This window comes from Phoenix dactylifera, chromosome 3, assembly GCF_009389715.1.
Source record: "Phoenix dactylifera cultivar Barhee BC4 chromosome 3, palm_55x_up_171113_PBpolish2nd_filt_p, whole genome shotgun sequence".
NCBI classification, from domain to species: domain Eukaryota; kingdom Viridiplantae; phylum Streptophyta; class Magnoliopsida; order Arecales; family Arecaceae; genus Phoenix; species Phoenix dactylifera.
In genome coordinates, this window is record NC_052394.1 from 4,706,899 (window position 1) to 4,730,586 (window position 23,688).

Here is a 23,688-nt window from a genome sequence, read left to right on the forward strand (position 1 = left end):
ATTAAAAATGAGATGCCGTTTTGACCCCAACAAAAAAGAAAAAAAAAAGCGGCATGGCCACCCAAATCGTGGAAGGACATTTTTGAACCGCAAAACTATGACGCATCTATGATTAAGAAATCATGTTGCTTCACCTCTCAAAACAAAAAAAAAAAAAAAAAAAGAAATAATGTCGACTGTAGTGTTCCAATCGGCTTATAAATATACCATAACTCTGTACATCATTCATTGCATTTAATTTGTTACATTTGGAGATCGCGGATTAATGGACGCAAACTGCATAAAAATACACATGCTTATGTTTTGTAGTATTGATGATGTGAATATGCTGTGCACCAAATATGTGCTTAGATGTTTCATTAAAAAAAAAAAGTGCTTATATGTAGGTGTAGCTACTCCTCACAAATCATGCTGATGAGCTCCATCCAGCTTGCACATTGACACTTCACTGTAGCCAACTAGAAGATAGAAAAAGAACAGATCATTTTTTCTTTCCACATCACTTTATGCTTCACCTAAGCTCTTACATACATACCCCTTCGAAAATAAAATATGCACCCACTAAGATTATAAATAGACCCTTGTAGTGTATTTGAAGGATCAATTCGTCTTCCCTTAGAATCGACGGACTCCCGGATTTGTTTGAAACCCTACGTGCGGACATTAAACTTGTGCATGTTACGTCCAAAGTTCTAATCAAAGCTGTACAAAAATGCTGCACGAAGAAGTTTTATTAAATAACGCCAGCCTCCAGTCTGTGAGCGGCCATGTCCTGGGAGGGTTATCGAATGAGTAGACGAGACGTGAAATGAAGCTCATCAACTTCATTCAACAAAGAACCAATTAATTATAACATAACCAATAATCCAACTTGTGACACTGTCAGGTTGGCAGAACTTTGATGAGCGTTTGGTTTTAAATAATTTCTGTTGAGGTCACAAATATCAAAACCATCCACCAACCAGGAGCTTACGGCTGCTATCATAGTCACAAATTATAGGTTTGGGAACAATTCAGCTAGATATAATAATTCAGAAAATTGAAATAATTAAAAGTTTATCCAATTTTTTTTTAAAAAATAGACAACAAGAAATTAGAAAAAAGAACAAAATTTTTAAAAAGTATTTTAAAATATTTATAAACTTATTTACTTAAAACTAAGTATAGAAGAGACAAAAGTACAAATTAATAATGGGAAAAAGATTGTCTATAGCAATAATATAATAATCTGTGACACGTAAAAATTTTTTACATTAGTCGAGAATAATTTGTGAATAAATCATAGAATTTGTATGCGATTCGAGAATAATGGAATGGTTCTAGATCAATATTTATTTTTGGGGAATAATTCAAAGAAAAAACTGAGAGTAATTCAGGAATCTTTCGGAGAATATTATAACAATGGTTGACATCCCTCGCAGTACCTGAGAGATGTCCTGGATTTAAATTTATTTGGTGATAAATATCCTCACCAAGGGGAGAAGAGAAAAAACACACTCCATTTTCTTTGTGCCCAACTCAATTTTTTGTTGTACTTTACCATTAAAACTCTTGCTGTCATGGTAACTATAAGATTTTTATTTTTTTATTTGTATACCAACATATAAATGTGTGCATCCATTACTAGCAAGCAAATATTTGTAGGGTAAACGTGAGCATTCATTTGCTGGTAGCCACATAGTGGTCTAGAAAAATCCAAAATAGATCATTCGTGCAATAAAAAAAAAACACTTTTGCTATAAATAAAGTAATAAAGTGAATATCTCTGAAAAATTCCCTTTGAAGGGGTCCTTTTGTTTTCTTGATAGGCAAGAGGCTGGCTTCACCTTAGCATTGCATTCCTTAATCTGGCATTTGAGAAAGGAAAAACGCAAGTGAAAACATAAACATGATGCTCTTCAAACGTTCTTCTATAATATTCTCTAACTCTGATAAGGTGAACATAGAGATCTGCGCGCTATAATCTCAACAAGTATCTATGATATTTAGAAGTATTTCCAGATTTGCCTTGTCACATCTCGAGATATTGGAGAAGCGGATGGACTATTATTATATTGTTTTTCATGCTAGACCATTCATTTTATTACACCATTAAGTATTTGGAGTTGAGTAATTAATGACAAGCTATGATGCAAAACCATTTCAAGCAACCACAATGGAAGACCTAATCCTATCACATTCATGGGAGCTACTGCGAGCTCCTTCTCATGTATAATTAAACAGCATATAAACCAAAATGGATGAGAGCAAAGCCATGCAGCTCCTTATCAAAAGAAAAAAAAAATTATAATGCGTCCGACGTCTTCTCCTTCACCATCCCCATAGAGATCAAAGTAGAACTCCACACGCTAAGAAACTATCTAGCTTTAGTAATACAACTAGCTGACAAGTTCTTGGACCAACCAATAAAACAAAGACCATTTCTTTCTTTTTTTTAAAGAAAATATACAATGTGATGCAAGACGACGTATACCCACTATATTTGCTTCCACCTATGTTTGGTGTCACCTGGTGCATCACTTGTTTTATTGCATGCAACCATGTACTGCAGCATGAGATGGCTCTAAAAAGGGAAAAAGGGACCTGCAAATTTCGTGCTATGGTAGCAATTTCTACACGCTTCCTCCACACGTAGAAAATATCTATGTTCGCCACGTTACAGAATGCATGAACAGTTCTAAACAAGATTTAGATACGAGATAATTTTTTCTCGATTTCTAGAAAGATGTTACAACGGTATCAAGCAGAACTAGTATTGTAATGCGAAAACAATCGGAGAAAGATGGACTCTATCATAGCAAAGTTTGAGGGTGGTAGGTTTGTCTAGCCCTTCTCTTTGCCACTCAATTTCTCAAGGGTTGGCATTGCGCGCAAATCCCCAAGGGGATGACGAACCCATGCCCGAATCCTGAGAAGCTTCTGGCCTACGTTGGGAGAATCAAATCAGTCGTACCTTCTGTCCCCTCTCCTTTAATGCTGAGAAGTTTGAGGTCTCGGGGGCACGGACAAACATGTGAGGAAACCCAGACCCAGTTCAGTCAACTAGATCGCACGCGCGTGCAAGGAGACCACCGGCCCGCCTCTATTTTTCATTTACAGAAGATTAGAATTGTGCTTCAGTAATTTAGGGAAAATACTGAAATCAACTGCAGGCACAAAATATTTTATATGGCCTAAAAATTATGGATTTTCCTTTTTCATGAAGAAAGTTATCTCAAGGCCTAACTATAATTTACTAACAATGGCTCAGATGTGGAATAAGATGCAAAGACTCCAAAATTATGTCCATGAACCATGAGAGATGGAAAGATCTCATTCTAGTGGGGGAAAAGAGAAAAAGAAAAAGAAAGAGAAACACTGGAAGAAAGCTGCGGCATGGGAGATAATCAGAGGCATAGTTTAACAAGTTCTAGGAGATGAGCATGAGCTTCCAACCATCAACCAAGTCTGAGATCCAAAAGGCAGTCCTCGAGCCAACCAATATTTCCTTCTTCGTTTATTCCGGATGGTTCGTGACTAAATAAAATCGAAGTCTTTAGCCGAAGTATGGGACATTTTCGTTTGTGGTGGAGCTATAGTCGGTGGAGCTCGATGCAGCGGTGTACATAGAGGAGGAAGACGAAGCAGGAGCTGCAGGAGGGGCTGTTGGAGTTGTGATGGGCGGCAGCGATGCACCAAATGAGACCTCCCCGGAGGAGGCTAGAAGGGCAGCAGCATGAGATGTGGGGAGGACGGTAGCACCAGCAGACCTGTACTTGTACTTCAATATCTCAGCTCTCACCGCTGCGAGCTCAGCCTCCAAGGCCTGAACCTGCTGTTGTAACGCCGAGATCGCCCCCATGCACCCATAGACAGGGTCCCTCAGCCTCACATTCGCTTCATAGACAAGGCTGTTGGCCGCGTCGGCCCGCTGGCTCTCGGGAACCTCCTAATTATAAGAACCAGCAAGATAAATACCAAGGAATTTAATGGATGCGAGGGAGAGTAGGCGATTCTTACCATTAGCATCTTGGAGACGTTGCTTGCACCAAAGACTTTATGAACTGAAGCAAACTTTTGGGGCTCATGAGGGGAGAAATAAGGAGAGAAAGGGCATTCTTGGGCGCATCGCCGCCTCAAGAGCTTGCAAGCGGCGCATGGAGTGATGGTGTTTAAGTTTCCCACCGGACCTAGCAGGTGACGGCGTGCCATGCGATCGGGAACATCGGGTTCTCTCTTGATATTCTTGCCTACTTCATCAGCCCTCTCCCTGTGGTGCAACCAAGAAAGGGAAAACAAAAGTTAGAGGATGTCATGGGAAAAGGGAATTAGGGTTAGGGTTTTGGTCTATCTTATGACACCCATAAACAAAATTTGATACTGGTTAGATTTTCTGGTCTCCCTTCTAGATAGTAAAGCTATAGGGATGGGGTCTGTGGTGTTTGTTTGAGAAAGATTGATCAAGGTCGAGTCTGCGGTTTCCAAGCTCAAGAAATAGGAGGAAAAAATACCCGTAAAGTAGATCATAGACTTAGGGTTTGGACTCTTCTTATTTCTGGAGAAGATTCTTTCTCTCTGCTCCTTACCTTGCTGTGGACATTCAGGCATGCTCCTTGACAATGGAGAGAGAGAGAGAGAGAGAGAGAGAGAGAGATGGAATATGAAGAAAGAAAGGAGTACTTGAAAGGCAAGGTATATTTAGGGGAAAGTGGGCCTAGGCTACCATCACAGGGCCACAAAAGAGGAAGCTTCGAAGAAAGAAAAAGATAGAAAGATATGAAGAAATAACGAAATAATGGTATGTATTTGGCTGTTATTGTTCAGTAATGGATCCCCTATAGTTGATGAAGATTGCAGAAAAGGGAGAGAGACAGAGAATAATTGATGGTTTAGAGAGAGAGAGAGAGAGAGAGAGAGAGAGAGAGAAGGGGTGTTAGAGTTCCATTTTTTTTTTCTTTTGGCAGAGAATGCCAGCTCTAGCACCGGTTGCTCACGTGGAATCCCTCCAGATGTTGACTTTTCTAAGATATCAAACCAAGGGTTTGGCTTGTCAGGGATCTTCAATAGGGAGCCCTAAAAGATCTCTTTGCCTCTTGTTTGGATCTTTCCATTTAGCCAACTTTAAAACCCACCCTTGCTTGTCACCAGAATGTGGATAGAGAAATTTTCCTTAAGTACTTAGTAACAAATCAGACATAGTTAATTGATGCAAACTAATTCAAATATCAGATGTTTATGGCCAAGCTAAGTTAAAGTGGTGGTAGTTTGATGTCTATATCAAAGAATAGAGCATTGATATCTTAATCATGCAAGGAATACACAGCACGAAACAAAATTCTCATGATGTGTAAAATGATACGAGAGCAAATTAGATAGTTGAGTGGTTGTCAGATCATAGTTGGACGCTGTCATTATGGGACCATCATGACAGTGGCTTATCCGTTCAAAAAAAAAAAAAAGAATGACTAATGGGACATCAAATTACGTGGGGCAGCACTTAAACCTAAGATGTTTTCTATCAAGTGCTAACCATTTTAAAGAACATCGAATATATCACACTGAGTGCAATTTAAATTGTTGCTTAGCGTGCTATGTTAAACAGAAACCATTACCCAACAAAATCATCTTTCTTTTTCAATGCTGCTTAATTTATGGGCAAGCTTGATGTCTATATCAGAGTGAATTTTGATTGGGAGCTTGCATTGTTTTTTTCTGTTCTTTTTCTTTTTTCCTTTGGAAGAACTTGCCTGGCTGATCATAAGAAAATGCCTAGTAACTGATTAAACATGACTAAATGTAAATGAGTAGCTCAATGTTCATGATACTTAAATCAGCTTTTTACTTTGGATAAATAAACCAACTTTATCAGTAACAGATATGAATAGCAAAGATAATTTTGATCTACCTATGAAATGCTAAAATCATCTGACATCTAGTAAACATAGTCAATATAATGCATGCAGACCTTTCCATCAAAAAGAAAGGCATTTACATATGCATCAATGGAACCAAGTTCATGGTTACACTTTTTAGGCAGTTGAGTCGGCTGTTTCTAAGTGTGCTGTCACTGATAGTGATTGTAACATTTAGAGCTGTGAACTGTTAATGTTAGAAATTAAGAATCATGGCTTTACTTCTCAATTGACTGGCCACTAGATATGCTCCATGCTGTGTATCTTCTAACAGCATTTCTGCCTCTTAGAGCTGATGTCAGAATTCGTATCCATCCATCAAATCTCCAATGCAAGGACAAAAATTGCAGCTTTTCTTCAGTCCATCAATAGACATTGTTCTTTTCTTTCCGCACGAAAACAGGTATTCAGTCTAGCTACCAAACATAAATTACTCGAACAGTATATTTTTGTTTCTCTTTTAACTCTAAGAAGATCTTAACTCCAGTTGCTTAATCCGGTCTTGCTGTTTTTTTTCCTTGAGAGTAGTGCCCATGGTGTTGAAACGGAGGCCACAACAAGGTCCTCTATGGCATTAAACAACCTACCCCAACACTAGGCACATATATAGGTTTGAAGTTGGTCCGGCATGAAATAGATCGCTTACGTATAGGATTTTAATTACGGTCAGGGTCTGAAGTTTGAATTAGATTTTAGTTAGGTGGTATGTTCCTAAAAGAGACCAGCAGGTTTGAACTGAGATTCTAAGCACACTGGTTTGATAATTTAACAAGTTCTCAGATAATATTATCGTACTGTATATTGTAAAGTATCTTGCAAGGCAGAGCATTTCCGATGCCTACTTCCAATTATATTATCCTCACAAGAACCACGCATGGACTTGAGAAATGGTTCTCGTCCAAGCTGAGCTAAGCTGAGCTGAGCCGAGGTTCTCGTTGGGCTTGCCAAGGAGTTTATTGTACACTTCGTTTCCATCGTCTTACAAGGTGGGTGATAAATATATAATAATACGAAGAAAGTGATGGCAAAGCAAGATGAGCCTAACTTGGTCGCAGGGGGTGGTTTCTTTTGTTTAAAAAATAGCTATTGATGCGTATCTTGTAAGAAAATGGCACGGCTATTCTTGTTTGACCCGCATTCTATGCCTACAAAAGCGCTCGGACCCAATTTAAGCTCTTAAATCTCACCTCGTTTCCCCAACCCAACCGATACTCTTGAGGCCATCTCCACGTAGAACCCTAGCAGCCACCCCCATCACAAAACCCTAAACTGTAGAACCATGCAATCCTTCCTTCATGTGGATGCAAGCCCTGGCCTTCAGCCCAAGGAGCCCATGGGCTGTTTTCAACTTCAAGCACCCAACAGACATTCATCTAGGATAAGGGGTGTAAAGCAATGAATGGGGACTCCACCTCCCCTCCTAAGAAGGCTGCAAGAAGAACAAAGAGAAACAATGCATAGATCATGATCAGATGAGGGATTACTTGATGTGTAAAATAATTCAAGTTTCACATATGTTAGGTCCTTGGATGGTCAAAAAGCTTTGATGGAGTCTATAGTTTTTGATAAAAGGTATGTAGTATTTTTATTTTTTATTTACTTTGGCGGGTTCTTTATACAATGCGTGTACGAATACACCCAATAAAATCAAAAAATATAAGCTCGCGGAGTCCCTGTAGCAGCTCCTCCTCCTCTGACCAAAGGGTGTACCCTGAGTGGTGGGCCGCGTAGGCAGCCACCCAATCGGCCACTCCGTTAGCTTCTCTGAATACATGCTTAGCCTGGAAGGCCACCCCATCCCTCATCATCATTCCTATATCCCAGATCAGGAGAGTGGTCCATGCTCTCACCCCTCAGTTTCCTTTGAATCCATCCGATAACCGTGACTGAATCGCCCTCCGAAATAATCGAACTGGCCTGAAGCATTTACCGCGCATGTTAAAGACCTGCCCAGGCAGATATGCAATATTTTAGTCGGTCCTTGGGTGGACCATGTATACTGTTTTTTTGAGTGGTATATTGATTGATGAAGGTCCACTGCTCAACCCTGTGCCCGCTTGATGAGTTTCTTTCACTTTAAATTTATAACCATTATGGTGAGTTTAGAGCTTCAACCGCTCCTAGAATTCATTTGTGTACTATATATGCTTCCAGTTAATGGTATTAATTAAAGACTTGAAAAGATGCTGGGTGAGGAGGGGAGTTGAGCAACCTTTCCCTTCAAAAGTTTATTTGGAGTAGGGAATGAGTCGTTTATGATTCTTGGTTGGATTTTTCCATCCATCAGAAATTTCATTTAAAAGAGCTAGCTCTTCCACTTGGACTGTCGTGCAAGCACCAGCCACATGTATTTATTCGCAGTCATCATGTTATAAAAATATTTTACAAAATTACAACCGTAAGCGCAATAATTTATGACCTAACTCTAATCCAATCTGGATTCAACTCGTAAAAAACAAATTGATTGGATCAAAATATTTATTAAATGAGCAAGGTACGTTCATGATTAGAGTCTTTACCAGTTTGACCCAGTTAATAATAAGACTATATTGTATCTCGGCCTATTTAACCTATTTAGAATCTGCTTAATTTATTTAAAAATTATTTAATTTGTTTAAGTTCTGCTTAATCTATTTAATTTAATTAGACCCATTTTTATGCTAGACGCATATGTTAAATGCTACTTAAATTTAAATGGACAAGTCACGTCGCTACATGCTATTCATGATCATGTGCTTCATGAAAGCATCATGTTTATCCCATGTTTGACATCAGGTTACAACAAAATTATACGGCTACATGCAACATGTTCGAAGAAAGAAATGATTATAATGCCATCAAAGTGATCAAGCATTTGGAGTCATCAACCAATAACATATTTATGACTGTATTTTTATTATATTTATTTATGCTATAGTATAATTGATGTATGTGATGCTACAACACTAATTTGAGCGGAAGAGTACATGGATGGTTTTGAACTCATCATTTGATGAAAAAATTAACATTGGCAATAAGGACAAAGCATATAATGGATCTGCACAAACTAAAAAAAAATATAATACGCATGCTTCTTGCCGCCTCATCCATCTCTATTTGAGGTCCTTCATTTGGTTTCAATCTTTATTCTCATCTTAGTTCCTACAGTTATATAATTTCTAAGTTGTATTCGATAATTTGAATTTCATGGTTTATTTAGGTGTCTCATTCATTTTATATCAATATTATATAAAAAATTAAAAATTAAAAATTATCTTAGTCCCCCCCCCCCCCCCCCCCCCCCTCCAAAAAAAAAAAAAAAAAAACTATCAGCTACAATTTTTGAAAATAAGTTTGTTATAAAGCATAACTCTATGATATACGTTTCTTCTATTTAAGCTGGTCGTCACTAAGAAGATTAAAGGGCCTTCTTTTTTCGTAAAAAAGATAAAAGACCTTGAAGGAAACTTTGTTCATTGACTGCAAAGCATTTTTGAAATAGTCTAATTATAGATATTATAAGATTCTGATTTTCAAACCAATGCATTTAAGTGCACTACACAATATTTGTATGATGTGTATGTTTATTCATATACCAATAGGTGATATTTAATACAGGATTTGATGAAGCTGGAAAGGGGATAATAAGCACGAAACCTTACATTTTATTTTTTAAAAAAAATTACATATTCTTTTTATACAAAAAGTAAAATCTTGACTTTTATTAGGTGTTAATCTATAATAATTACTTACTATGGGGGTTTACAAGAAAGTTGCAACGGTAATGTTATCATTGGAACTAGTTCCGGCTGTGTGTGCCGGATTTACTGGAAACTTAATATAAAACATTTTCTGGTAATTACAACTTAGTCTGGTAGTTATAAGTAATATTTGGAATGTTAATCTTGAACATGTTGCGGGGTTTCTGCGAACACACCAACAAGGGATTTTTCATAATAACCCCCTGACATCCAAATTCCTGAACTATTTATTTATTATTTCAGCCCTTCACGCCACTCCGTGGACTCGATCCCGTGGTCCGTCGCCGAGCTCTTAAACCCTAATTGCCGTTCCCCATAGAATAGCGCGGAAGGAGGAAATGGGGGCCTCCTTCGTGGATCCGAATGGTTCGCAACTGATGATCGGTGACGGAGCCGGCTGTGGTAGGGCGCCTCCCCGCCGGCGGCCTATCGGCTCTGGTGCCACGAACTCTGCACCTGGTACGTCAGTCATGCAAAGAATCTGATCTATTCGGGAGCTGTGAAGCAGTCAATCATGCAAAGATTCGGTTCTTTATCTTTACCATATCTGTTGCTATGATCTGGATCTTTACTTTTCTATTGTTTGTTCCATGGCAACTGATGATTGGAATTGGGATTTTGGGAAAAAACTTGGTTTTTTGTTCTTATTCCAAGGTTTCTGTGGCCATGCAATATTTTGTACTTGAAAACATAGTAACATAATCACTTATTCTCGTTTTAAGCTTGAAGGAATTTAAATTTTAGTTTTTGGGTGAATATCTGTGTATGCTGTGTTTTTTCCTGGAACTTTGAGTGAATGGGGAAGATTATGTTCTTTCTTTTCGATTTTTCCCTCGATTCTAGTCTTTGGTGGTCGCTTCTTCTTCTTCTACTCCTTCCTCTTCTTCTTCTCCTTCTTTTACTTCTTCTTCTGGGATCTAGGGAGAAAGGGGTAGTGGCAGCTACATGTCCATGTTCTCTGAGATGGTTAGAAGGGTGAATTGTGCCATAATTATCTGCTATTTTGCCATAGGTTGGCCTCTCTCTCTCTCTCTCCCCTTCCGTTTTTTGCGCCAATTTGTTCTTTCCAATGGTGTGTGGCTAGTTGGTGAAGTAGTCATGAGATTTTATTAAGCTGGTAGTGTTCTAGGAGCCTCTTTTTGGCTCTTGTTACTCTATGTTGGGTTTTTCTGGTTTTGTCTTTAACTTATCGAAAATTTTTGATATTGGAGCAAAAACGACAGCAGTGGATGAGTTCAGTTTTATATGATAAAGTAGGTTGTTTTAGTGTATCAAGTGTTTGTTTCTAATGTAGTCTCTGATTTGGTTTGGTCTTTACCTTTTTGAGAGGAAGGTTGGTGAGGTAATAGAATGAATTCATGGTAATCTATTGCTTTATCATATTAATAAGGTCTCTAACGAGCTTGGGCTTGTCTCAAAAGAACTGCATTAAATCCACGCTCCCCCTGCCAACACTCTCTTGATCATATTCTAGTTACAGTCTTATAAAATTTTACCTTCAGGATTAAAAATGGACATGGTTTTCAGAAAAATTTCAATACATTCCTTTTAGTTCTTCTATGTTAGAGACCCCATCATTTAGTTCTACCTTAGACATTGATCTTCCCTTCCAAATATCAGACATATTGTAAGGATAAGGTCCTTATGAGCATTGGAACACATGTATAATCATTTTTATGCTATCACTTAAAAAGGTAGAAGAAGAAGAGAATGAACAAGAAGGAAAACAACAATAACAGCAACTTCATTGTAATTGTCTCAAAGCCTCTCCACAGATAAGTGCATAACTATGGTTGCCTCATAAACAGTCACCTTGTTAAATCATGTACTGATCATATTTCTTCATCATAACTGATTGCTTATTGTCTAGAATCTGGAATCCATTGGTTTTGTTGTTCGAGGTCATGGACATCATTAGTGTTGTGGGGGGGGGGGGGGGGGGGGGGGGGTGCACCCGAATTTAGTCCCACATCGGCTAGTAGCGGAAAGGTTCTGTGCCTTAAATGGGGGGTGGAAATCCTTTCCTCTCGAGGGCCCTTTTGTGGGACAAAACCGTGAGGGCACCAGTCTCCCCCCGTCTGCGCTGGACGCGCGGGCCGGAGCGCCCAAAGCGGACAATACCTCGGGAGGAACGCAGTCCTCTTTCTCTGCTAGCTTAATGTGGGCTAACTGTTGCGTGAGGCTCCGGCCAAAGCGTCCGTCCCCGCAACAGATTGGCGCTAGAGGAAGGGACGCGCCCCTTGCTGCAGACTACCCCCTAGGACTGGGAGGCGCCACAGGAACCTTCCCGCTAGGGGGGCTATGTTGTGGGGGGGGTGCACCCGAATTTAGTCCCACATCGGCTAGTAGCGGAAAGGTTCTGTGCCTTAAATGGGGGGTGGAAATCCTTTCCTCTCGAGGGCCCTTTTGTGGGACAAAACCGTGAGGGCACCAGTCTCCCCCCGTCTGCGCTGGACGCGCGGGCCGGAGCGCCCAAAGCGGACAATACCTCGGGAGGAACGCAGTCCTCTTTCTCTGCTAGCTTAATGTGGGCTAACGGACGCTTTGGCCGGAGCCTCACGCAACAGTTAGCCCACATTAAGCTAGCAGAGAAAGAGGACTGCGTTCCTCCCGAGGTATTGTCCGCTTTGGGCGCTCCGGCCCGCGCGTCCAGCGCAGACGGGGGGAGACTGGTGCCCTCACGGTTTTGTCCCACAAAAGGGCCCTCGAGAGGAAAAGATTTCCACCCCCCATTTAAGGCACAGAACCTTTCCGCTACTAGCCGATGTGGGACTAAATTCGGGTGCACCCCCCCCCCCCCCAACATAGCCCCCCTAGCGGGAAGGTTCCTGTGGCGCCTCCCAGTCCTAGGGGGTAGTCTGCAGCAAGGGGCGCGTCCCTTCCTCTAGCGCCAATCTGTTGCGGGGACGGACGCTTTGGCCGGAGCCTCACGCAACAATTAGGCATGACCTTATTCCCCATAGTGCATTATCTGTCTCAACCAAGATGGTCAAAACTGATAAATCATCTTGTCCATTTCCAAATTTTTTCCCTAGGACAGCATTAGTTAAAATGAGGTACTTTTCCATTATGTTGGTCTTACTGCAATACTTCCGTCTAATACCTGATCTAACCCCTTCCACCCCCCCCCCCCCCCCCCCCCCCCCCCCCCCCCCCCCCCCTCTTCCCCCCAATTTGATTGTGATTTTTTGCCAAAAAGTAGGAAAAGAGACAGCTAATCTCGATTTAATCAAGATTCAAGATGCTACTAACAGTGCTAAATTTCAGGTGTCCTTCCTTGACCAAGCATGCTCTTTTTAAGTTTGTTGGATATTTAGAGGCATTCTCCCTTCCTTTCTTCTTCTTCTCCTCTGTTCCTTTCATTGTGATTGTTTGCCCAAAAAAAGTAGGAAAAGAGTCATCAAGTTTCAAGATGCTACTAATAGTGCTAACTTTCAGTTCTTCTGCCTGGACTAAGCATGTTCTTTGTAAGTTTGTTGGATATTTAGAGGTTTTCTCCCTTCCTTTCGTTCTGATTGTTTGCCAAAAAAGTAAGAAATGAGGTAAGTTAATCTCCTTTTAATCCAGATTCAAAATGCTACTAAAAGCACTAACTTTCAGTTATTCTGCCTTGACCAAGCATGAAAAAGAGATATCAAGTGCTAACTCTATTTGGAGTGTTATTCTACTCATGTTTTCAAACATTTGTATGCATAATTATGTCTTTATGCATGCATGCATGCATGCTTGTTTCATCTGAAGAAAGTGGCAAATAGTGATGCATTTGTATCTTATAGCTAGGGATTTAGGAGGCATTTGGTATGGGGTGACCATCCTAATGTTAAGGGTGATGTGGGTGGAGATGATGAGATTACCACGTTTGGTTGCACCACGATGATCCTACGTGACAGTGATCCTAAATCATCCTCGCTCCTCAAATTACTACCCAACCCACTAATGGGATGCTCAGGTATCCAAGATTACCTCATAGCAGTGATCTTGAGCTGAAATTTGAAGACAAAAATGGGCCTCAATCTAGCAAGAAAAATTTGTATATCAATATACCATTAATATATTATATCAATATGTTATGTTATATTGATATTATATCTTAAATTTATGATATATATTATATTATAATATGTTATTAATTATATTATTGTCATATTATTATTTGATGATAATCTTAAATTATAGTTGAAATATATTATTGCACTTTATATTTATATTGTAAAATTATGTAATATATGACTTCTATCTTGCTTATATTCCTAATCAAAATAAATATTAGTATTAAAATAATATATTTAAGTATAAATAAAATATTAATTCTATTATAACAATTAATATATCTTTATAGGATTAATAATATATATCTATAAAATATATTAAATATATTAATATTTTATTATAATTTAGTTTATATGATTAATAAATATATTTTTTATGGAATATATTAGGGATAGTTTTGGTATGATACGGTCAGTGATCTTGAATTTCTATAAAATACTAAATAGGTTACTCATGGATATCTGAAAATATTTAATCACTGGAACGTAGCATACCAAATGCGGTGATCTTATATTAGCGGGGGTCAAATTACTCTAGGATAAGGATCTTTAATGATTCAAGATCACCTTGGTGATCCCATTTGGGTCACCACATGCCACCAATATTGATATCAAGTTCAATTAATATTTTTTGAATTTATTCATGTTTTCCTTCATAAATATTAGTTGTCTCTGATACTGATTCATTCCGGTACATGTAGTTATCACATATGATAGAGGATCCAAGTGACATTATATGTCTTTATTCTTTGAACTATTTCGCTTAGATGGGAGATCTAGATGTGATAAAGTCGTACATGAGTGGCAAGGGTGGCTCATCATCACACGCATTTGGCTAAATGCTGGAGTTTTGGCTTGAAGGAATTTGTATTTAGCATGAAGCAAACCGGCTATAGCTTAACATCAGTTATTAAAACTATTTTTAGTCAAAACTGAACTTGTAGAAAGTTGTGTATCCGGTAAACGTTCATATAAATATTAATGTGCACATTATTGCATCCATGATCCTGCATTTATCCAGTTGCATTCCCATTTGGATTACTAGGGTATGTTTCAAGTAATGCTAACTAGAAGTTTCCTTTGAATTTGTTTTGATATATATGATATTTGTAATAAAAAATTACACCATCTTTATGAAACTCAGGGCGAGATCAGGTTTCACGTATCAGCCAGGTCTAGTGATGGACAACTACGCTTTTATGGTTTCCCTAATCTGAAATCCATGTAAATTAATCAATATAAATCTTGTCATACTTTGACATTGAGAATGTTTGTTCTGAGCCTGCAGTCAAACGTAGACGATTATCATCAGAAGGGAAGCTGGTCTTGTAGATAGCAATTAAGGATACAATTCTTTTGGTGCTATGCTATTTTGTTTAGACCATTACTTGCACTAATTCTGGATCCTCTCTGCAATGTTGAATAAGGATGTAGAAGTTCAATCCTGATTGATAGGATTAAGTTAATTTGGTTATGATCATCGTAGTTTTGCCCTTTTCCTCAAGCAGCCATCAACCTGGATTATTTTCCTCACCTTTTTTCTTTCCAGGAAAACTTACATGGTCCTTGTGAAAATACATCCCAGAGCATCAGTTAGAGCTAGTTTCCAAAGAGCTAGAGGAAGCTTTGTACAAGAGAAAGAAAAGTTACCATGATCAGCTACATAGTTAGCAGTCCAATCAGCCGTTCGATTGCCCATGCGGTAGGTGTGTGAGATGTGGAATGATTCGAGGTCCTGAGTGATGAGCAAAATATCCAGCAACAAGGGATGATTTGTAGATGTTGGAGATGGCAAGTGGTTGCTCCATTGAATAGTAGAGGTAGACTGGCCCTCAAGCCATATGTGAATTGACTGTGCAGTAGACACCTTCCCATGCAACACACAGTTCCATTATGGCTACATTTCTGTTCTGTTGGAAGATGCCACCGGCTGCTACAGTGGCTCCCATGTGATCGTGGATAATGTATCCAGCACCACAGGGGGTCTACCTCCCTCCTTGATGGACCTGTTGAAATTGACCTTGAGAGTGCCAGGGGGTGGGGACTCCCAAGACATACCCTGTTCAATAAGGAGGTAATAGAGAGCTGCAGATTGCCTTGGTATTCTCATACTCCATGGAGATCAAGGAGGGCTTGCTGCATTGAAACTCAGCCTATTGGAGTGGAGGGAAGCGGTGTGATCCATTGAAGATATGCTCATTGCATGCTAGCCAAAGGATGTACCCAATAACACAGATCCTTATTGGCAGCATGACATTTGAAAGCGGAGCTAGATCTGTTCCGTGAAGGGAGCTGAAGGCTTCTTTATTATCGAAGTCAAACCCCACCAGCATCCTGCTCCTCAGAAAGATCACAGATGTTCATGCCTCGAATGATAAGAGTGAGACAGTATGCAAGCGAGACCAGGTCACCTTCTACCAAAACAGAGTCACCCGAGCTGGTAATTTGATTGTCCACACCAAGGTGGCATAGGCATTTGAGCACATGGGTGTTGCTGTGACATGCTTATAGGGCTCCTTGGCCTTGAGTATGCTGCTACGAGAAGCTCCCCAGTTCCTCACCCAGTTTTGTATGGATGTGGAAGAGCATGGGCAGTGTTCAGTGATCTGAGCATGTACTTGCTGAGTTGATTTTTTTTTTAATATCTTCTGGAATTCTAATTGATTCTTGGACAATCAATTGCACACACCATAATCATCAAGCATTTTCCAAACTATTTGGGGCCAGCTTTAGGATAATCAGTTATATAGATATTTTAAAACAAATTAGGTCATTATCAATTTATCATGTCGGGGGAGTTCCAGCTGGTGAACTAATTTTTTGTAAATATACTGTATTATTGAAATTGTTTAAGAATTATAGTATGTTTGTTTATTAATTAGCAGATGACAGCTTTTGCTTGGTACCTTAGCAAGGTTCAGACATGCTGCTAAGCTAGATCATCTCATGCTTCCTTGTAAAGCTGTGCATGAAGTCTGGCAGCGCTTGATTTATGCCAGTCACTAGCTTATCAGTGTTAATATAATCTCAGCATGTTTACAATTCTAGAATGTTAATGGACGTTCATGGGTATATGTGCTAAATGTGATTAATCCAAGTTGTTCCTTTTGGTTGATAAGTTTACAAAATTGTTTCTTTCAAGTCTTTGCTGCTTTTGCTTATTTATGTACAGACTTTATATCATCGCTCAAAGTGAAATGCATATATATCTTCTGAAAACTCAAAATTCCCAGATTTTCTACATATTTTTGTCATGGTTAAAATTACATGTCTTTTCTGCTTTCATTCTGTTGGACAAGTTATCTGGTAAATTTGTGAAATTTATTAGTTGATTCACTTTTTTAGAGGATATACTTTGAAAGCAAAGAAAGAAAGAAATGATCACTCTTTACCGACTCTTGTAAAGGAGAATAATTCTGGTGGACAAAATTCTGCTTTCCCTAGGTAACTATAAAAGAGGTAGAAGTCGTGGAAGTATTCATTTTATTCTAGGAAAAAACTCAAAGAGTGGGTTCCCTGGGAGATGAAAATAAATAACATGATTAAATGACCAAATTCTACATTTCCTGGATAGGCTTGAGCTATATCCAGGTTGTCTGCAGCAAAACCCTACGGCCATGTTTGGTTCAAGTTCTACGCCTTTCTGCCTGCCAAACAGCTTTTAGAAGGCAGGCATAAGCAAAAAATAGTTATCCCGGTTGTAGTTGTTTGTGCTGAGCATAACTATTCCATGTTGTCATAAGTTATTCCTAGTATAAAGCCCTCATTTATGACTTCTTTTATGACAAAAACACTCTCAACATAGAGTTATTCCAGAAACTGTAGCCAAATAAATGCAGGATAAATTGTGGAATGACTATTCCATAGGCAAAACTATCCATATTCCATTTTTGTGTGCGGTAATTTCAATCAAAGAACTAGATGGTTGCTAGTTTCACCAAGAAACAACACTCAATTTGCTCCCAAGAAGAAAATCTGATTAATAAATTTATAGCATATCAGGAATAACTGATATGATTATTGGAATCTCAAACATTTAGATGATATGAAAAAAAATAAAGGGAATAGGCATTAGATGTAATGCAATTATCACGGTGAAGTTCCCTCAGGACGTCATTGCCAAGTGGAGAGGTGAATGTCCGAGATATCGTCAAGTATTAACTTCCAAGGTTGGAATGTTGATGCCAACGGACAAGACTAGACTTAAGCCAGCTCCTCAAAGCTAATGCCTAATGGCATAGGGACATCAAATATTAGATGCAGTATTTGTGACATAAACTGAGTTGAACAATGAGATAGAAATAGAGAAGAAACATAGGATGTAACCACCGACAGCAAAGATGGAGCACCCCCCCAAAAACAAAGATCAGAGCGAAACGAATAGGACATTGTGGTGGTCCTTCAACAAAGAAACAAACCATGATTACCCAGGGGGAGCTTCTTAGAGTCAAAAGTGGGGAAGATTACCCAATTGGCGTATTTTTCTTCTGGTCACCCACTCTGTAGCCCACTTAAACAAAGAAGAAGAAGAAGAAGAAAGTGAAAGAAAAATGGAAATGTATGCTCCAGGAATCTTAGAAACTGGAAAGCCTCATGAATGTATCATAGAAACATGCTCAAGATTTCAACCTTGTTGGTCAGCTTAGGAGTTTGTTTGGGTAAATATTAGATCATGAAAATGACGTAGCAACCTAGAAGCGAAGGATGAGTCAGCATATGGGGCAGAAAAATCAAAAAAGGCATTTCTTACAAATATTGTTTCATACAATAAATTTTCTCTCATTTTACTTAAATTTACTCATTTTTTGTGTGGAAGTTATGTCATTATTGTGACTAAATTTAATTATTTCAAACTTTTTCAACTTGTTACACTTCACTGTAACCAATGCTATGTGTAAAGCTAAAAGCAAGGAGGGTGCTCCCAAACAAATCCTCCATGCTAAAGCTTATCTTGGTCGGCGGACAATTCTAGTATCAAAAATAGGGGATATCTCTTTCCAGGTGTCGAAAGTTGTCCACATCTGCAGCCATAAAGATAAAAAGGATCAAGGCAATTTGGTGTCTTGGGAATGTGTACCCTTTGGTAAGTGTGGTTTATTTGGGCTTATTATCAAATACTGAATGTAGATCACATGTCTATGTTGAAGTATGAGATGACATAGGGTGGTGCAAGTATTTCAGTGACACTTTTATGTTTATTGTTTTATTTCAGGGATAGTAGTTGCATGATTAAGTGGGAAATTATAGGTACATGTGATACACATTTGTGAGCTGCCTTCCTTATAGAATGTGACAATTGAAGCAGGAGATGATTATTTAATAAATCATACCTAAAAGGAGGCATAGCAAGGTAAGTACATAGGTGAGTGTATTATACCGTCCATTGCAAGAATTTCTACACAAGAATACTGTTGGAATTTAACTATAATCTTAAAATTTCACCTTGAGTAAGCCCTTGGAAAAGCTACCTGGCATTGTGCTCTAGATCCTTGTGCTGTTCGAATGTCACAGTGAGATACCTTTCAGTTTTGAGAATATCATATCAAATCATTTCTACTTTGTATAGTTTGGATTATGATTGCTTCTATATGTAAACATAGAATCATCCCCATATTTGTGAGTCTGTTTTTTTTTTTTTTTTCTCCTGGGTGCTTATGTATTCTCATACATGTTGTTCCTGCTGAGTCTGCTTTCTACACCATTATCTAAGCTGAGTTGATCCTAGATTTCAACCTTTATCTCCGATCTGATACCTGTGGCAAAGATTTTAATTATTTTAATTGGCTTTTCAACCTTAAAACATTTGCTCGTGACCGCGATCCTGTGGTCCTAGCTGGAGAATAAACCGTGTCACAGTATCATTTTTATGATTTAGATCATTAGATGGGGAATCTTGAAAATTAACTAAATAGAAGAGAGAAATTTTCAAAAAGGAGAGATTATGCCTTCCACCAGATATCTGCCCTGAAATCATACTAAATCGAACTTGTGTCCTTCAGATGATACTGTCCAAAACTTATACTTGATGGGATCCAAAATCACCATCAATGGAAGGATAAAAATACTCCCTCTCTTGGACCTACATCGATCAATACACCACTTACACCCCTAGTTAACCTGTGGGCCTACATTTAATATACCAATTGATGATAGAGCTACACCAACATGTATAGTCTACCCAACGGCCAACTACAATACTACAGGGCTTTTTTTTAAAAAAAAAAGTATCCTTGTTGTTCTGATCACTTCCCTTCAGATGACACATGACACCCTATCTGCTGCAGAACTGAGATTATTTCTCTTGGTTGGATTTCAAAACAGTATACATATTGTGGCTGATGTTGGCCTTCCATGTGGGCTTGCTAGCATCATCAATTAGGAAGAAGATTGAATCATTTGCATTTCTCTTTCTAATATCTATCTTGTATCTTTATATTTGTCCTAAATATTAATTAAGTTTGTCTGATTGCAGTGGCTACAGGTCCTCTCTAACTAATTGGTCAGGTCGTCTTTTTTTTTAACCCTTTTTGCTAGCCATCTGGTCTTTAAGATATATGGTGGTGAATTAAATGGTGGGTAGCCTTCCTACCAACTCCCTTCAGTAGCTCCATGTCTGCCAAAGAAGTCGGTGGGTTGGCCCTCTGATCCAGGCTGCCCCAATCAATGAACCTTAACCCCAAGCTTGTCGAATTTGATGATTCTTTTTTGCCTATTTAATATCCACAGGATCCCTGGGTGAAGCTTAAAAGAACTGCTGCATGAATGATTTCAAGTTAATTTATGACTTGAACCCAAGACAGCTTAGAGGTCTATAAGAGATTTCTTGATGACTTTTCTGGGAGAGAAAGATAGTGTCCATGCAATGTGTGAGATTTTAGGCAGTGCTAATAAGAAAGTTCACTAAAATGAAGTGACATTTCCTGGTTGATTCTTTCTTCTAGTTGAGAGGAAAAGAAGATGGTGGAAAGTTCCACTTCAACTGAGTGAATTTGAGTGTGTTTACGGTTAATTTCTGAAGGTCTTACTTGCACTTAGATTGTATCAAGCTTTCATGAACAATGAAACAGTCCACTAATTAGAGAGATGCAGTTAACATCTTTCAAGAGTATATGTTCCTTTCTAGAAGACGTTGCTTCCTTCGATTTTTTTTAATAAAAAATTTACTGTTGATGTACTGATGGACCACAAACCGAAGGTAAAGCTCCCACGAAACTCTCCTGCCGTCTTTCAAAGGAAGAAGCACTGACAAGTCTTTTGATTCGCCACCAAAAAACATACCATCTGACTATTTAGCACCCTTCTGTTATCTTCTTCAATATACCCATTTCATTTGATAAGGATTACCAACAAACAAGACAAAATAATTTATTGGACGTGCTATATACTGTACTACAGAAAAAGCCTTTTAATTCTGTCACCTTTCAATTTTGCTACAGAAATCCAACTCCTGAGATAAACACCTTCTGAAGCTGACTACCCTCATTGTACATCATTCCCAACTTACTTTTCTCTGCTCTTGTAAATAATTATCATTAATAAATTTGGGTGGCAGGGCCTCCCTTTTTCTCAAAAAAAAAAAAAAAAAAATCGCCGGAGTTCTTACTTAGCAATACAGAAAGAGCACAAATTTTACACAATTGTGAATCCCTTTACCCAACCCCTCCAAACAAGTCATCCAACTTTTTCGATTCGCAAAATACGAAAAATCATTTACTAGAGAGCTAAATATCACTTCACACAAAATAGTGCATGAATTTGAATGTACTAATGCTAACCAAATTTCTGCCTATACTAAAATTATATAAGTTAAGTCGAAAAAAATTCAATCTTCATTTAGAAGAAAGAAAATTATACCCTTCTCGCTCTAATTAAACCTATACTCTTATCAAATTATCCTTCTTTTAATATTGCCAAATTCGGCAAGGATGCCATCGAAAGTGTTTCACTTTGTTTATTGTGTAGTAGAAATCCTGCGGATTTTTGGTCAGGATAAAGAAAAGAAAAAAAAAGTGAGCCTCTTTTCTTCTTGATAGAAATTTAGTCACTTTTTACTGAACAGAATAACCCATCAATTTACACTTAAAAAAATGAAACAGGAGGAGGTCAGCCTCATTAAATGAGTTAGTCCTCGATTCATTGTAACTTAATTACTGCAAGACAGCTCTCTTTCTTTTTCTAGCCCTGCTCCCTATTCTCCTTCCTCACGAGAGAGAGATTCCAATGCCCTTCAAATCAAATCAACTGCTGAGAAGGAAGCTGAAACCCATCTTTCCTCACTTGATGTTGATATATGAGCCAGCTTATGCACAAGCCCAATAATAATATATGTGAACTGAACAATAATAATAAGAACACTTACCACATCCCACATCAATCCACCAACAGATCCAAGCTCAACTCTGATACCTTGTTAAAACAAGAGGAGAAGATCGAAGAAGGTCTCTGTATATCGAATTGCAACTGAATTTTTATTTGCAATAGTACGTACAGGACGTATATAAAAGCCTAGCTATAACGGGCTTCGAGAATGGTATATAATAACTCTATTAATAGTTGGTTACACTAACACAACTCAGTGCTTATCACTGACAAGGGGGTAGGACACAACTATCTCTGCTTTCTTCTCATGCTACCCATGTCACGTCACACAAGGAACCATCTTTGCACAACCATCAAACAAAACTCTATTTTCAGCATCTCGACTTATAAATGATAAAAAAAAATATTAAAATGAAAAAAGAAGCAAGAAGATCAAGAAGAAGAAAGAATAAGGAAGGGAGAGCATGAGCTATGCTGATACAAACTGAGCCACGTTATTCTTAGCATAGACAAGATTTGATATCTAGCTATTACATTCTCAATTTTCGTTTTTGCTCTTCTTTGGTAGATGAGAAACACTACCACAAATGTTACACTTCCAACCAGACCTCAAAGTATTGATTTAGGCCTCTAGGCGGGTGTACCTTGGCTGGATCCATGACCGACGATGGACAGCAATGCTTTTTTCATGTTGGCGACTGAGTGGCACCCCCTGAGCTTGCCCCCATGCCGCATCCTGAAGCACAAAGTGGAGGTTGGGGACCCATCGTCGGACTCCTCGTCATCGCCCTGGGAGGAGAAGGAAAACCTCGTGCTTGAGGACCGCCGACGCTGGTGAGTCCCTGTGGAGCCTACTGGAGAGAACAAGGAGGAGGAGGATGACACCGACGAGGATGACAGCGAGACAGACGGCGAAGGCGGTGCATGGGTCTTGCTCAGAGTGAGCCTGGGGAGGATGGTATGAATGAGGTTGGACTTGGAGGACTTCTTGGAGCTCTTGATCTTGGGGCTGGAGTAGTATGATGGTGGAGGGGTGAGGGGAGGGAGGGCGGTGGTGGGGATGGTGTTCTTTGGTGTCCCAGGTCGTGACTCCCACAAGAAAGGCACAGACCCAGTGGCCACCCCATAGTAGACCCTGAGGGAAGAGTTAGCCGGAGAGCTCTCCTTGGAGAGGAGCCTGGTGTAGAACTTGTCATCCTGCCTTATTTGAAGGGACTCCTGCGCGATATCTGAGCTTTTGGAGAGCATCTTTGTCTCAGAAAGAGAGAGAGAGAGAGAGGAGAGGAGGAGGAGGAGGAGGAGGAGGAGGGGGAGCAGGAGCAGGAGGAGGTGTGGACTTGAAGCCTTGGAGGGAGCTAGCACATCAGGCAAATGAATGCTAGCTGGATTTGTTACAGGGCTTTTGGTTTGTGTTTCTGGAATTAATAAGCTATAAAGAAAGGTCATGGACCCTTAGCCGTGAAATACAGTTATGGACTCAGCACACGATCGAAGGATTGGCTTCTGACTTTACGAATGGTGAAAAGACGCACCCCTGGGTTAAAATTTTATCCCAACCTTATAAGATAATGACGTGAGCAAAGGGGCAAAGATTTCTTAATGAGCTGTGCTGGAGCCTATCCTTGGTTTAGTTAGGATGGTAATTGACTCACGAACTAAATTCAAGCCTATCAACATCATGCAATATGA

At 39.1% G+C, this 23,688-nt stretch overlaps 2 protein-coding genes and 1 long non-coding RNA gene across 4 annotated transcripts; 1 reads left to right on the top strand and 2 right to left on the bottom strand.

The window, feature by feature from the left end:
* Positions 1-3,279: 3,279 nt before the first annotated feature.
* LOC103702106 (LOB domain-containing protein 15) lies at positions 3,280-4,864 on the bottom strand. Of its 2 annotated transcripts, none has more exons than XM_008784403.3 (3): positions 4,566-4,864; positions 4,000-4,249; positions 3,280-3,928 (listed from the first exon to the last, which is right to left on the bottom strand). In XM_008784403.3, exons 1-3 carry the CDS (start codon positions 4,577-4,579, stop codon positions 3,536-3,538), a joined length of 657 nt encoding a protein of 218 aa, XP_008782625.1. In that variant the 5' UTR covers positions 4,580-4,864; the 3' UTR covers positions 3,280-3,535. The 2 variants fall into 2 exon arrangements, with proteins under 2 accessions (XP_008782625.1, XP_038980277.1); XM_039124349.1 differs by having other exon boundaries at positions 4,491-4,864.
* Positions 4,865-9,807: 4,943 nt separating this feature from the next.
* Positions 9,808-19,195, top strand: LOC103702107. The gene is made up of 3 exons (XR_603256.3): positions 9,808-10,090; positions 15,230-18,763; positions 18,893-19,195. It is a non-coding gene; the product is annotated as an uncharacterized LOC103702107 (long non-coding RNA).
* Positions 19,196-22,445: 3,250 nt separating this feature from the next.
* Positions 22,446-23,420, bottom strand: LOC103702108. Its single transcript, XM_026802624.2, has one exon. The coding sequence runs from the start codon at positions 23,245-23,247 to the stop codon at positions 22,630-22,632; it is 618 nt and encodes a 205-aa protein (XP_026658425.1). The 5' UTR covers positions 23,248-23,420; the 3' UTR covers positions 22,446-22,629.
* Between the last annotated feature and the right edge of the window lie 268 nt (positions 23,421-23,688).

Bases quoted from the DNA above. Each gene is read 5' to 3' on its own strand.
- LOC103702106 (XM_008784403.3), bottom strand. The intron at 3,929-3,999 runs GTAAGAATCGCC...TCTTATAATTAG, and splicing joins ACGTCTCCAAGATGCTAATG to GAGGTTCCCGAGAGCCAGCG.
- LOC103702108 (XM_026802624.2), bottom strand. From the start codon at position 23,247: ATGCTCTCCAAAAGCTCAGATATCGCGCAGGAGTCCCTTCAAATAAGG.